General features: G+C 31.2%; 1 protein-coding gene across 1 annotated transcript; it reads right to left on the bottom strand.

Annotated features, from left to right (window-relative positions):
• Positions 1-2783: 2783 nt before the first annotated feature.
• On the bottom strand, positions 2784-16163 carry LOC134714569 (galactose-1-phosphate uridylyltransferase-like). Its single transcript, XM_063575921.1, has 10 exons — positions 16024-16163; positions 14543-14712; positions 11159-11234; positions 9046-9224; positions 8155-8211; positions 6850-6972; positions 6347-6479; positions 5273-5356; positions 3950-4104; positions 2784-3168 (listed from the first exon to the last, which is right to left on the bottom strand). The coding sequence occupies exons 1-10, from the start codon at positions 16043-16045 to the stop codon at positions 3118-3120; spliced, it is 1050 nt and encodes a 349-aa protein (XP_063431991.1). The 5' UTR covers positions 16046-16163; the 3' UTR covers positions 2784-3117.
• Between the last annotated feature and the right edge of the window lie 484 nt (positions 16164-16647).

Genomic DNA, 16647 nt, shown 5'->3' with positions numbered 1-16647 from the left:
CCTAAGTTTGGCTGAAATTGATACAGCAGTTTCAAAGGAGAAGATTTTTTAAAGTAAGTCAACATGATGAACAAATTGTGAAAAAAGTCTTTAAAGGGCAATAACTCCTTAAGGGGTCAATTGACAATTTTGGTCAGAAAGACTTATCTGTAGATCTTACTTTGCTGAACATTATTGCTCACTTTACAGTTTATCTCTATCTATAATAATATTCAAGATAATAACCAAAAACAGCAAAATTTCCTTAAAATTATCAATTCAGGGGCAGCAACCCAACAACAGGTTGTCTGATTCATCTGAAAATTTCAGGGCAGATAGATCTTGACCTGATAAACAATATTACCCCTTGTCAGATTTGCTCTAAATGCTTTGGTTTTTGAGTTATAAGCCAAAAACTGCATTTGACCCCGATGTTCTATTTTTAGCATTGGTGACCATGTTTGTTGATAGATCAAAACTTCCGATACAATTTATAAACTAGATACCCTAAGGAACATTCAGTTAAAGTTTGGAAGTATTCGGCCCAGTAGTTTCAGAGGAGAAGATTTTTGTAAAAGATTACTTAGATTTACGAAAAATGGTTAAAAATTGACTATAAAGGGCAATAACTCCTAAAGGGGTCAACTGACCATTTCGGTCATGATGACTTATTTGTAAATCTTACTTTACTGAACATTATTGCTATTACAGTTTATCTCTATCTATAATAATATTCAAGATAATATCCAAAAACAGCAAAATTTCCTTAAAATTATCATTTCAGGGGCAGCAACCCAACAACAGGTTGTCTGATTCATCTGAAAATTTCAGGGCAGATAGAGCTTGACCTGATAAACAATATTACCCCATGTCAGATTTGCTCTAAATGCTTTGGTTTTTCAGTTATAAGCCAAAAACTGCATTTGACCCCGATGTTCTATTTTTAGCATTGGTGACCATGTTTGTTGATAGATCAAAACTTCGGATACAATTTATAAATTAGATACCCTAAGGAACATTCATTTAAAGTTTGGAAGTATTTGGCCCAGTAGTTTCAGAGGAGAAGATTTTTGTAAAAGATAACTTAGATTTACGAAAAATGGTTAAAAATTGACTATAAAGGGCAATAACTCCTAAAGGGGTCAACTGACCGTTTCGGTCTTGTTGACTTATTTGTAAATCTTACTTTGCTGAACATTATTGCTGTTTACAGTTTATCTCTATCTATAATAATATTCAAGATAATAACCAAAAACAGCAAAATTTCCTTAAAATTACCAATTCAGGGGCAGCAACCTAACGGGATGTCTGATTCATCTGAAAATTTCAGGGCAGATAGATCTTGACCTGATAAACAATATTACCCCATGTCAGGATTATTTCTCTCTATTTTGATTCAAAACCGCTTTTATGTATGGTCATAGATGAGATACAAAAACTTCTTAAGTACGAAAAAACTTGAAAAAAGTACAAAACTTTGTTCCAGAAATTTGATAAAGAGAAATAAATTTTGACCAGATGAAAACAAAACAAAATATAGCAATGTCATTGTATAAATAAAATTAATGAAATTTGATCACTTTCTTGTAAGAAACCCAAAGGTCATTTTCAGGAACGGGGAAAGGACACTATGACGAAGGGACAAGGTATGTTGTTTTCGGGACACCAAACCCTTGCTTATCACTGTCTATATTGATTTTGCAATGTCAATAAGCTCTACAGTATTAACGAACAACTTGAAATATAAATTCCATACGCAGGTACATGTAATACACTGCTTAAGATGTTGTAACATTAAAACGAGAAGTCAATTACACTTTGTTTTCCAAAATTTATCATGGAAAACATCAACTCTTACAAAATATCTTGAAGAGGAGAAGTCCGCCGTTGATAAAAAAATTAGATGTGATATTTTCCTTAGACCTTCAAAATCAATAAGTGATTATCCCTTCAGAATTTGAATATGTACATCACCCATAAGGTGTCGATCGATTAAAAATATACCAATTTCATCATGTTCACCAGTGTGATACGGACGTACAGACAATCCAGATTTTTCATAAAACACTTTTACACCAACAAATTAATCTGTATTTACATGCGGCAAACATTTGGTAAAGGACTCACATAATCAAAAAATTGAAGAGAAAGCGGATCAGGATACAGGATGGTTGCTGTATTTGTTTTAATCATTTTAACATGAAATGTCGTGTAAATACATACAAAATAAGAATATTATATGACAGAGAAATATATTTATTTGTTTATTTGGTTCATATATATTCTGAAGCTGTGAAGTCAAGACAATACATAACCGCCAATCCAGTATGGTACGTATTGATAATCATGATGTTTTTTGTCTTTGAGACGACCCATCCATTTTATCTGTAAACTGTAGGTGTCATTAGTCGGTGTGGAGAGATGTTGAAAAGGTCTGATAAGAGAGAAATTAACATTACAAAAAATATTAACTTTTTTATCAAGTAGTCATTGAACTATGAAAATTAGGTCAAGGACAATGGACGTGTGACAGACAGAAACTTCATAACATAAGGCATCTATATACAAAATATGAAGCATCCAGAGCTTCAACCTTCTAAAATATGAAACTTTTTAAGAAGTTAGTTAACAGTGCTGCCACAAGATCACTATCCCTATATCAAACTTTCTGCAACTCGGAAAATTCAGAACGTATGTACTTCATTGCAGACCTACCATACCTGTTCAAAAAGCATCCATTTTGATTTGATGAAACCATTTGTTATAAAAATCAACCATAAACAAATGAAAAGATACATGTAAACTTACTTTTAGAATGATTTTATTTAATTTCTTAGCTAGCGAAATTTTCCATTTTCTGTTTTTATCAAAACACAGCACACATTGTAATTTTGATTGGAATGTGACGTCAATCACTTGCAGCCAATGTTTTATTTGAATTAGAACATGGCTTTGTTATAAAGCCATAAAGAAAATCATATTAGAACCCATCACATTTTTTTTTCTACAAAAGTCTGCCAACACAATTAATAATTTATACAAATGATTGCCATAACAATATATTATTCTCTTCAAAAGTCTTCCCTCCTAATTTTGTTTCACAAAAACCTGCCTTTTTTTTATTACACAAAAGTCTTATTATTTAAGTTTGTAATGTATATCTGGTAGGTTTCTGAGTTTCTCTGCTGCCTAAAAAAGAAAACAAATTATTATAAGTAATAGAGATGCATCCCAGTGCAATCAACTTAAATAATTCTTATTTCAAAATGTGTAGATTTCTTTACTGTTTATAACAGATTTTATCAGCTATGGTAGGGATTTCTTGGGGTACAAAAATTTCAGCCAAAATTTAAACTTTTTTTTTTCATTTTAAATTTTATTTATTACACTATTAGTTGTTATTTTATCATATGGTACAAAATCAAAAAAAGAAATCAATTCGTTTTGGTCCGAGATAACTTTTAAAATATTTATATTATTAAAAAGCTCCCAATTATCTCCCTTTGGTGCCAAAAATGCTTTTTTTTGGCATTAAAATTGAAATATCTCTTTTTTCACTCATCAGTGACTTACATTTTTTATCATCATTTTCAAATTAGCTGTACTTAAACTAAGCAATTGTAAAAATTAGGCGATTTCTGTAATTTAATTCTCTTTTTATTTTGATTTTACCTATATATTTCTCCTATTAGTTCAACAGAAAAAAAGTACCTTAACAAAATGCATGCTTCTTCCAAAGGCAGATTGTGAACTTAAATAAACAGTGATTTTATTTTTCTTTCAAGTATATAATATAGTTCATTTATAGAAAAAATAGGAAAGTCCTATATTTATAAAAAAAAAATCAATTAATACCTGCCAGCCCTCTTAAGCATTTAGTTCACTGAACGATTTTTTTTTAGCATTTTTTATTTCTCTGATAGTTCCAGATCTTATTATTGGTTTAAATTCCATTGTCTTTTGATATTACCTGTTCAGCTGTAAGATCCCTCTGAGGTTGTGCCAACATTTCATAGCCAACCATAAATTTCTTGACTGTTGCTGATCTCAATAAAGGGGGATAATACATGGCATGTAACTGCCAATGTTGATTATCTCCCTTCAATTGTGGTCCTGTTGGTGCACCTACAAAGACATTCAGTAAATAACTATTTAATTGTATTACATATTTGCATTTAATATACAATAATATACAATTACATTCTAAATGAAACAACTATATAAAAACATTAAACTGTCATAGGTTCACCTCACCAAGACTGATTCTTTTTTTTCTTCATGCATTTATAACATCAGAGCTTTAAGGTATCAAATTTTAAAGGCCTTGGCTGTCTCTTTAACAACATGCTTGTCTAATGTCTAGTGTGCTGCAATTCTTATTGTTTTCTGAAGGACTCAAGCAATCAGTGAGAGGGAGTGTTTAAAAAATATATATGAGTTTCCCAGCAGAAATAGCAGTGACATCGCTAAGACCAGATAGTCATTTGGTCACAGGGAACTAGGCAGGTGGTCTTGCTGGAACTGACAGTCCCATGGGAAGACAGAATAGAGGAAGCTTATGAAAGAAAGATGGCAAAATACCAGCAGCTAGTAGAGGATTGCAAACAGCGGGGATGGAGGAAGTGGTGTTTGGCAATAGAAGTCGGATGCAGGGGCTTTGCAGGACAGTCAATGTGGCGGGCACTTAGGACCTTGGGAGTGGTAGGAGCAGAGAGGAAGAAACTGATTACAGAAGTGTGTAGAGAAGCAGAAGTGGCATCACAGTAGATTTGGAGGAAAAGAGACGAAGTGTGGAAAAGTACAAAGTGTTAGACAATGAACAGTTATTGTGTAGATAATGGACAGATATAGATATACAGAACAGCATTCAGTTACATAAGAACAGCAATGACATCAGTTGAGACATCGGAGCCGTGTAGGCCATCCAGTTCCAGGTTCAGATTGATCACCTGAGCCGGCGCACCTCTGGAGGTTGTTGTGGAATAGCGCCGAAACAGCCAAGGAAGGAGGACCCCACCTGATGATGGAATTGGATCAGCATTCCTTTGATGTTTACAAGGTAAAGGTAATATGGTAACATACCGAAATCAAAAGACAACAAAAAATTTAATGAAAATACAATATGTGGAAAGGATTTGATCATAACTAACAATTCATTATTACAATGCATGAATGATTATGTTAAAATTTCAGAATGTTCAATCAACTGGAACAAAATATTGGTTTCTAGATAAGACACCATACAATTATATGACTAACAATATTAACAGCTATATAGAAATCTAATACAAACCATGCCATCCCATGGAATAGGGGAAAGAAACTTCAAACATGTTATCATACTTTGTCAACAATTCTTTGGTTATGTCCGCTAAAGCTGAAAAACAAAACAAAAACAATTCATTCATATAAGTTATATGAAATATTTACTCTATAAGTATGCTGCACAAAACATGATATAATTAGGACATTATTGTGAATGTGTATCATAAATCATATTTTGCTGTAAATTACCTCCCTTTAATATTAGTTATTATCATACAAAAAAAAATTAATCTTAAAGTCTAAAATATTTCTTGTCAGAAAACATACCATTAAATTTGGTCACAGAAAAAAGTATAGATCCGTTTACGTATAAAATGTAAAATGTAATTTCTGATCAAAGTTTTCATAATCCAGTCAAACTTAAGATTATAGTGTCCCTAGTAAGTGAGTTTTCCAATTTCATATAACATATACTAAAATAACTTGAGTTAGATAGTAAGAACAATTTGCACTTGTTTCATTCTAACACTCTTTCAAAAGCAATAAGTATAGATTATTACATGGCAATTTTTAATATCAGACCTTTTATCGGCCCTAGGTCTTGATATCAGCCCAACAGCCAAAAGACTTGAGAAATGATACACCATGAACGAGGGCTGTTTATGGGTCTGATGGGTCTGATGTGAAAAATGACATGCTATGATCTTTTTATCATATACTTAAGCAGAAGGCATTAGACAAGAACTATTTCTAAACTTTGAAATAAATGCATTCATAGTATTCCTCCTTATTCATTTTTCATAATATACTTTTCAAAATCCTACAATTTTTTTTTATTTATTTTTCCCATTCTTCTTTGATGTGTTTTTTGCTTAAATTGTACCATTGAGATGTATTTTCTTGGAGGCACAGAGTGATGTCAAAATGCCATATAAAGACAATATAACAGAAAGGCATGAGATAATAACCGGAGGCAACAAAAAAGTGAAATTCTTGTATATCTCTATCATATTTTACTAAATAAGAGATTTTAAATCATATTATTCAAAGATCACCAACTTTCAAATGAGGTTTGATTGGTTGGTACATACAGAACACACACCATCTCTTTCTTCACTTGTTAAGTCTTCTATCCTAAGTACATGTCGTCGTGGTAATAGCATGGTTTCATAAGGCCACACAGCCCAGTATGGTACTAACCACACCCAATGATCATTCTGTAAAACTATTCTCTCCTGAAAACAAATTGTTTGATTAAGTTTTAACTGATATACAAGTCTCTAATTGATTGTAAAATAAAACCTATAACAAAAAATATTAATTTGTTTTCGGCATTTCAGTATCTTCAAGCGCTGTTGATTAAAATTCTAAATTCATAATCTTGCTATCTTGTTTTATCTTTTAAATGTTATAACAAATAAATTGAACAAAATCTGGTATAAAATCACACAAAACTGAGCATGTCTGCTATCTAACGGGAATAGAGGTGAGATGACAATATCTCAAATTCTTGAACTAATGTTATAGTTATTTAGAAACATGCATACGTAACATTGTGTAAAAAGAATGGTCTAAACCTTTAGCAAAACTTTTCATTTCTCATACCTGTTTTTGAAGTTCTTTTTTAACATAATCTACTAACATTGGTGCTCCATGTTTTGTATAATACTGTTTCTGTGTTCTATCTTTTACCATTGGTTCATTAGGTAAGAAGGAACTGGCCCAAACCTTAAAAAAAATTATGAAGTATTCAGATTTGAATATTAATTCAAAACAATCTTCATATTTTCAACACAAAAGATTAATTAAGATTGAATATTGATCTTGAAAACACAAGATCCAATTTTGACTTGAAATTATAAGGTCAATTTCCTATCATATTTTATATCCTGCAGAATATACATTAGTTGAAGATATTTAGCAAAGTTATTTGCTTGTCATAACAGAATGGGAGCAATTCAAGAACATGAATATTTCATTTTGTATGCTTATCAGATTTAAATATAGCACATACAATTACACTACAAGAGAAGAATTTGACTAAAATCTGTTCAACAGATTCTAATGAAATGCGGTGCTAAGATTATTTGATGAATTGATAAACGAATGAACATTCTGTCCTCAGTACAGTGGCAGCTCCAGAACTTTTTATAAGGGGGCATACTGACTGACCAAAGGAGGTCCCTGTCTCCAGTTATCCATAAGTGATTCCCTATATAATCAACAAAAAATTTCCCCACAAAAGGAGGGGGGCAGGGCCCTCCCCTGAATCAGCCTATGCATTATATGAGGGTTAAATTGATTGGGGTTTACAGAAAAGGCAATACAGTAATTGGCTAAAAAAAATAAAGAACAGAAAAAATGAGATAAAAAAGAGTTGAGAATAATGTACAGTGCAAGTCCAAAAATATATGCAATTTTTAGAAAAGTTGTATGTTTACATCATACAAATTTGGCCAATACACATCCATACCCCTCAAGTCAAGAGATGTTCCTAAAAGTGTAAATATATTTGCACCTGGCCGAATCACTCTTTCCTAATCAAAATCAGTTAAAATAAAACATACAAAAGTTTATTTTAGCTCTCTTCTTTCATTTCCATCCCAGAAAAACTAAGCATGTATGAGAAAGGGAAATATTTTTTTTTTTAAATACACTATAATAACAGGGAACTATATGAGTGGACAACGAAAAGCTGGGTCATTAATTGTGGTCTTGGCCAAATAATACAGAAATACAGACCCACCCCCCTTTCCCGTCTAGACTCTAGACCTTCTAATATAACAGTTTTAACTAGTTTGAATGTAAATGGAAAAAAATCCTTCAGCAGAATGCGATATTATCCATCAAATGAAATGATGAAATGTATCTTGAAAAGTCAGTTAAAAAATTAAAATAATTGATTATTACCTGACAGTGAGGGTGTGGATTAGAACATCCATTAATACTACCTTTATTTTCAAAAATCTGAAAGAAAGAAAAACAGACATAAAATATAATTTCTTATTAAAAGATTTTAACCTCAATAAGGATGTCTGAACTCTTTTAAATCATGGAATCCATGGACCTCACTTTCAAGTATGCAAAGACAGTATTACTTCATGATTTTCTTTTTAAGATATTTCACCTCAAAATTTCATATTTCAGTACTTTTCTAAAAATGAAAAAATGAAAAAAAGACGAAATTTAACTGGTTTATTGGTATAAGTATGCCATTTAATTTGTGATAAAAAGCCATACACAACTTCTGTGCCCTTATAAATGCATACAAAATTATCAACAGTATCTTTGATTTTTCATGCAATATTTAAATTATGTTTTTGTAGCATTTTTTTATCCTTTAGGGAAATGGCAGCAGGCATATGGTAGATCCTGTGGTCACATGTTGTCTTAAGTCTGATGACGGTTGTAAAAGGTTACTTTTGTGCAACGTGATTTGCCATTTTTATTTCACATGCAGCCGTGAAAAAGGTTCATTAATCAATGTATTTTGTGAAATTGGTAAAAAGATCAACTTGCAGGAAATTTCTAATTGTTCTTTCATTGTGAAATGGCAATTTTATTTCATGTTCTTCCTTGCAGATCCCCCCCTTGACGCCCTCTCTGATATATGGTAAAATCACTTTCTATTGTTAAAGACTGTATATTGACACTTATGGTCTTTCATTTTGTGATAATGGGCTAATGACTAATTAATCTAAAAGATGATGGTTGTGTTTGATGACCTTGACTGGCTAAACAGCCCTCACACTGTTTGAACTTGACTTACACTTTTATCTCCTTTCATTATAGGACACTTACCTGCACCCATGTGTATTTCTTCCCCAGATCTACATTAATCTCTGCCCACTTGTCAATCACAGCTCGTACCTCCTCTTTGGACATGATTGGCAGGGTGACATCAGAGTGAGGATGAAAACATATCACTTTACATGTTCCAAATCCAGCGGCTGCTTGGAATAACGGATCATCACTTGGAGCTAAAAAATATACCGGTAATCAATTATACATGGGATACCAATATTTTATTAGTTTGTATATAAAAAATAGAGATGTCACATGGTATAAGTGTCATGCGACATTTATCCACAAGAGACCAAATGATGAAGATATTAGCAATTCAAAGTCACAATACAGCCTTCAGAAATGAGCAAAAACCTTGTATACATACTTTGGCAAGATCACAAAATCAAATATCCATAAATTACCACTTACATAATCCACCAAATTTTATAATTTACGGATATACAAGTACACGGATCCACAGTTAATCTTAATTTCTTCTTTATTCCATATTTACACATTTTTTAAGTTGCCTTTTACTTACAGACTTAATAAATTCAATTATTAGTTGGTTACTTAAAATATAAACCCTTCATACTGAGTTGAGGAAATTAAATCAATTAAATCAATTATATATCTAATAACAAGTCAGAATTGAATATTGCATAATATCAAAAAGAGTTATTCCCCTTTGACAAGTTTATTATTATTACTGAAATTAAATAACAAGTTCATTTCAAGTAATATCCAAGGATTGAATGAATAATGTTAAAGCACATGACAATGTGAAAACCAAAAAAAAATAACAAACAAGTGCCATGAATAAAAAGCAGTCTTTCAAGATCTTTGCTGTTTTCTAATGGAAATGTAGCATTTTGATATTTCACTTCGAAAAGAGGTTAATCAAATTCACATTTAATGATACAAGGAATAGGTGCTAGTAGTTATCACAACAAAAATGAATGCTTATCAAAACAATCATACTAATTAAACAGATAGGTAAATACAGGTAGCTAAAACAAGTTCATCTTTTTTTAAGTTTTTGAAAATCATGTGTTGCTGTTACTGCATTTGTACTTAAATAAATATGGATTTGTTATCTTAAAATGAAACAAAGTCAACATGTGCATATTGTCATGAAATCCAGTTTGCTCAAATTCTCTTTGGACTTCAAAGTTTATTTTTCAACATTTATATGGTTGTGTGCGCTGTAATATTCTCCCATATTACTTGATGGAATTTCTTGAAATTTAAGTTAACTATGTTTTATTTTCTTCAGTTTTTTCAGATTTTTTTCTTGTTTTTAATATTTCTCCCTTTTTGTCGAGCCTGCAACTTTTGTCGCAAAAGCGATACATTCCGTCTTAGTTGGCAGCGGCCTCCACAAATATTCATTCTGTGGTAAAAGGTTTAAAAATGATAATAACTTTCTCAAACTGTCATTTATTACTGCCAAACTTGGATAGAACATTGTTTATGATCAAAAGCTAGTATCTAGTTCCGCAGAACCTTTTACAATTTTCTATTGTAGGGTTTCATAGAATAACATTGTGAAGGTGATTCGTTATGGTCACAAATCATCAGAATTCTTGTTACCCTATTTTATGGATTTTCTTTAAACCTTGTAACATTTCCAGCTTGGAAATTATCAAATTTACTTATAAATCAATTAATTCTGATGATTTTTAAAGTTAAACAAATTGTTCAATTAAAATCTTCGTATAGTTTATATTTACTTATAAAATATTCAAAACTAATAAGTCTTATGTAAATAAACACCTCCATTACCAAATTATCTTTTTTTAATAGAAAGCAAGGAATTGTAAAAACGTTTTAATTTTGTTTATTCATTTAAAATTCTACTACATGTTATAATTTTAACCTTAAAATCTACCATTTTTCTTATCAAAAAGTAATAAAATGTTGCAATTTTATCAAGTTCGCTAATTATTTTATACTTTTAAAAACATTTAGATAGTTCTAAAAACACCTATTGTTATTATATAAACATCTATTAAAATATTTTTGTTGGCATTCGAGGAATAGGTCACATTTAAAATGTTGGCATTCGAGGAAGACATGCACCACTTTGATTAGGTCAGGTGAGATTAAAATTAAGTTATTGTTATACCTGGTTCAGGTCCTTCCTCAAGTAATGCTGGAAAGTCGTTTGTAAATACATATGTGCTGTCATATTCTGGAGTAACCTGAGTGAACAAATCAATATGTAAAATCATAAACAGAAAAAAGTCACAAAATCCCTAGGAAAAAAATTCACAGGAAAAAATGGTGTATGATAAGTTTGACATACAGTTGCGGCAATGATTTAATTTTTTCATCTCATTTAAGAAGTAATATAGACAATACATTACTTGTAAAATCAGAAATTATTAATTATAAATAAAGTCTTAAAGTTGACTTTTTTTAATTGTTGTTTTATGAGTTATTCTTCTTCCTATGAAGCAGCGGTAAACAGAAAAAAAGTCACAAAATCCTTAGGAAAAAAGTCACAAAATCCCTAGGAAAAAAGTCACAATATAGGTTTATGTAAAATTATTTATCAGAAGTATGTTGGAATACACATGAAAAAAGTTGCTTTGTACATGTATGCAATACATAATTAAACTGGAGTTTTTAAATGCATAGAGAAAAGTCATAGCATACTTGAATCAGATCAATCAATTTTCATAGACCATAAAGGGACAATTTAACTCATTAAATATGAAATAGTACTTCAGTACAATGAGGCACAATAGCTAGAAGAAGTGTATTGAATGATTGAGTTGTTCTTTGATATTGAAGTACAATAAGGCACAATAGCTAGAAGAAGTCTATTGAATGATTGAGTTGTTCTTTGATATTGAAGTACAATGAGGCACAATAGCTAGAAGAAGTGTATTGAATGATTGAGTTGTTCTTTGATATTGAAGTACAATAAGGCACAATAGCTAGAAGAAGTCTATTGAATGATTGAGTTGTTCTTTGATATTGAAGTACAATGAGGCACAATAGCTTGAAGAAGTCTATTGAATGATTGAGTTGTTCTTTGATATTGAAGTACAATGAGGCACAATAGCTAGAAGAAGTCTATTGAATGATTGAGTTGTTCTTTGATATTGAAGTACAATAAGGCACAATAGCTAGAAGAAGTCTATTGAATGATTGAGTTGTTCTTTGATATTGAAGTACAATGAGGCACAATAGCTTGAAGAAGTCTATTGAATGATTGAGTTGTTCTTTGATATTGAAGTACAATGAGGCACAATAGCTTGAAGAAGTCTATTGAATGATTGAGTTGTTCTTTGATATTGAAGTACAATGAGGCACAATAGCTAGAAGAAGTCTATTGAATGATTGAGTTGTTCTTTGATATTGAAGTACAATGAGGCACAATAGCTAGAAGAAGTCTATTGAATGATTGAGTTGTTCTTTGATATTGAAGTACAATGAGGCACAATAGCTAGAAGAAGTCTATTGAAAGATTGAGTTGTTCTTTGATATTGAAGTACAATGAGGCACAATAGCTTGAAGAAGTCTATTGAATGATTGAGTTGTTCTTTGATATTGAAGTACAATGAGGCACAATAGCTTGAAGAAGTCTATTGAATGATTGAGTTGTTCTTTGATATTGAAGTACAATTAGGCACAATAGCTTGAAGAAGTCTATTGAATGATTGAGTTGTTCTTTGATATTGAAGTACAATTAGGCACAATAGCTTGAAGAAGTCTATTGAATGATTGAGTTGTTCTTTGATATTGAAGTACAATGAGGCACAATAGCTTGAAGAAGTCTATTGAATGATTGAGTTGTTCTTTGATATTGAAGTACAATGAGGCACAATAGCTTGAAGAAGTGTATTGAATGATTGAGTTGTTCTTTGATATTGAAGTACAATGAGGCACAATAGCTTGAAGAAGTCTATTGAATGATTGAGTTGTTCTTTGATATTGAAGTACAATAAGGCACAATAGCTAGAAGAAGTCTATTGAATGATTGAGTTGTTCTTTGCTATTGAAGTACAATAAGGCACAATAGCTAGAAGAAGTGTATTGAATGATTGAGTTATTCTTTGATATTGAAGTACAATAAGGCACAATAGCTTGAAGAAGTCTATTGAATGATTGAGTTGTTCTTTGCTATTGAAGTACAATAAGGCACAATAGCTAGAAGAAGTCTATTGAATGATTGAGTTATTCTTTGATATTGAAGTACAATAAGGCACAATAGCTTGAAGAAGTCTATTGAATGATTGAGTTATTCTTTGATATTGAAGTACAATAAGGCACAATAGCTAGAAGAAGTCTATTGAATGATTGAGTTATTCTTTGATATTGAAGTACAATAAGGCACAATAGCTAGAAGAAGTGTATTGAATGATTGAGTTGTTCTTTGATATTGAAGTACAATAAGGCACAATAGCTTGAAGAAGTCTATTGAATGATTGAGTTATTCTTTTATATTGAAGTACAATAAGGCACAATAGCTAGAAGAAGTGTATTGAATGATTGAGTTGTTCTTTGATATTGAAGTACAATGAGGCACAATAGCTAGAAGAAGTCTATTGAATGATTGAGTTGTTCTTTGCTATTGAAGTACAATAAGGCACAATAGCTAGAAGAAGTCTATTGAATGATTGAGTTATTCTTTGATATTGAAGTACAATAAGGCACAATAGCTTGAAGAAGTCTATTGAATGATTGAGTTATTCTTTGATATTGAAGTACAATAAGGCACAATAGCTAGAAGAAGTGTATTGAATGATTGAGTTGTTCTTTGATATTGAAGTACAATAAGGCACAATAGCTTGAAGAAGTCTATTGAATGATTGAGTTATTCTTTGATATTGAAGTACAATAAGGTACAATAGCTTGAAGAAGTCTATTGAATGATTGAGTTGTTCTTTGATATTGAAGTACAATAAGGCACAATAGCTTGAAGAAGTCTATTGAATGATTGAGTTATTCTTTGATATTGAAGTACAATAAGGCACAATAGCTAGAAGAAGTCTATTGAATGATTGAGTTATTCTTTGATATTGAAGTACAATAAGGCACAATAGCTAGAAGAAGTGTATTGAATGATTGAGTTGTTCTTTGATATTGAAGTACAATAAGGCACAATAGCTTGAAGAAGTCTATTGAATGATTGAGTTATTCTTTGATATTGAAGTACAATAAGGCACAATAGCTTGAAGAAGTCTATTGAATGATTGAGTTGTTCTTTGATATTGAAGTACAATAAGGCACAATAGCTTGAAGAAGTCTATTGAATGATTGAGTTGTTCTTTGATATTGAAGTACAATAAGGCACAATAGCTTAAAGAAGTGTATTGGGTTGTTCTTATTGAAGCTCCTTCTAGTCATAAAAATGTTTATTGCCTAAATATTTAGCAGTTTATTGGAAGGCAATTGATCTTTTGCTGTATCATACATGTACAACCTGTTTAAGCAAGATTTTCCTAAACCAGAAAAGAGAGTTATTGAATAATTTTAATACAGAATTAAATTCCATTACTTTTCCATTTGGTCTGGTAACTCCTGGACAAAGAGGATTCTTTGAATCAAATCTTGGAACTTCAGATTCCTGAGGTTTTTCTACTTGTCCTTGCCATGGTCGCTTCATACGATGTGGAGAAACTGTTACCCATTCATCCTTTAAAGGGTTAAATCTTATGTGAGGATGTTCTGAAAAATAATAATTCAATAATTATTATTTATAACATTTATAAATAGTTTGGTATACATGATTTGGCATTTTTTATTTTTTTTTACTTTAACAACATATAGTCTAGATATATAGCTAAAAGGGTTAGGTTTGTGAGCATGCATGTGCATATTTTTATGGTCCTTTATAGCTTGTTGTTCTGTGTGAGTCAAGGCTCTGTGTTGAAGACAATACTTTGACCTATAATGATATTCTTTTAGAAATCATAATATTATGGTTGGAGTTTTGATCAGTTGTCTTTTTGGCACTCATCCAACATCTTCCTAATATCCTGTTATATAATTAATTACTGTACTTTTGTCACTTGAGGACATTTTATTTTTCTGTAGAATTTACTTTGCTTTTTTATTACCATGTATTGTCAAGCTTGTTTACTCATTTGTTTCTCAGTCACTGTATGTACCATGTTGTTACAAACTGAAGCAGCTGAACCCATTGCAGTGTTCTAGCTACAACGTTTGAACAGGGGGCCATTAAGTGTATGGCTTTACCCGACCACTTTGGCGTCAACACATATTGTTAATTAACACCAATTACCTCAGCTTTAGGTCATAAATAATTTGTGAATTCCGAAAAAAAAATGACAAACAATTTGATTACTTCCCCTTATATTATCAACTGTTCATTATATTATCAACTGTTCTCAATATATATTTCTTAAATTTATGTTTCTTTTCGTAAAAAGATTATAGAACAAATTGAATCGCTAACAACAGAACCAAGATCAGAAACATTATGCTATTTCCATTCCTTTTATTAATATGTTTGAAGAAAAAAAAATAATTCATACAGATTTTATCCCCATAAACAGGTAATCAGTGGCGGATCCAGAAATTTTCATAAGTGGTTTTCAAAAGTGGGGGCCCACTGACTGACCTAAGAGGGGGCCCGCTCCAGTCACGCCCCCACCCCACCCCCTAAATCTACCTCTGGTAATGCCTGTCTCATATTAGTTGTACCATCAACCTCATCAAATTTTAATGTAAAAAAAATGTTTGACAAGTGTGTGGTCTGTAAATTAATTTCAGTTGAAATGAAAATTTACTAAATTTAAATTCATATTTCTGTATAGATACAATTGTCTACAAATCTTTTAGGATAGAAATATGGACATAAAGATCAGTTGATACTGGTCCTTTCTCACTCTATGTTTTAATTTTGGTCTTAAGTCGAACTTTACCAATTCACCTTCAGTCACTTTTTAATCTTGCATTCACACGTTTTCTTTAACTTGAATTTATCAGACGTTTATTTAAACAATAGAATCTCACCATTCGGGTCAAAATTTGCCATTCGAAGAAAATCAAGGTCGTAAATAGCTAAAAATATAAATCTAAATAAAAAAGAAACAGACACGTTGTTGGTGTTTGGCTTTAGCAGGGGTGATGGTTTATCTGAATATTAAAAAATGGAATAACAAAAGTAGACAACAACTGTCCATTCGTAAATTTCACCAAAGAAGGCAGGCTACTTTCACTTTGCTAGTGCGGTTAAATAAAAAAAAATTAAAAAAATGATATTTTCCGGTTCTGATTAAAATCTCCTACAGACGACACATTATCAAGCAAATTGCCAATGTTTGCATAGATATTTGATCATTTTAATTCTGTGTTGTTAATGTAATCATATATTATTATATAAAAAATATGAAAATATGTGACACTATTATAAAATAACTTGATCAACATTATTTATTAACAGTAGCGAAATTTTCTATTCTTTTGAAATTCAAAGAACTGACTTTAGATTTTGAAGCTATGTGGTTGACTTTGTTATATTGTAAACACCAGATCCCGGAGTCCTGATAAAGGCCCTTCCCCCTCAAAGAACTGTAATTACTATGTACAGTTCCTTCTTTGGGTTGCAGTAATATGTTACAAAGAAAAGGCGATTTG

The sequence above is a fragment of the Mytilus trossulus genome, chromosome 4 (assembly GCF_036588685.1).
Source record: "Mytilus trossulus isolate FHL-02 chromosome 4, PNRI_Mtr1.1.1.hap1, whole genome shotgun sequence".
NCBI classification, from domain to species: domain Eukaryota; kingdom Metazoa; phylum Mollusca; class Bivalvia; order Mytilida; family Mytilidae; genus Mytilus; species Mytilus trossulus.
The sequence above is the reverse complement of the archived record's forward strand: the minus strand, read 5'-3'. Positions and strand labels throughout refer to the sequence as shown.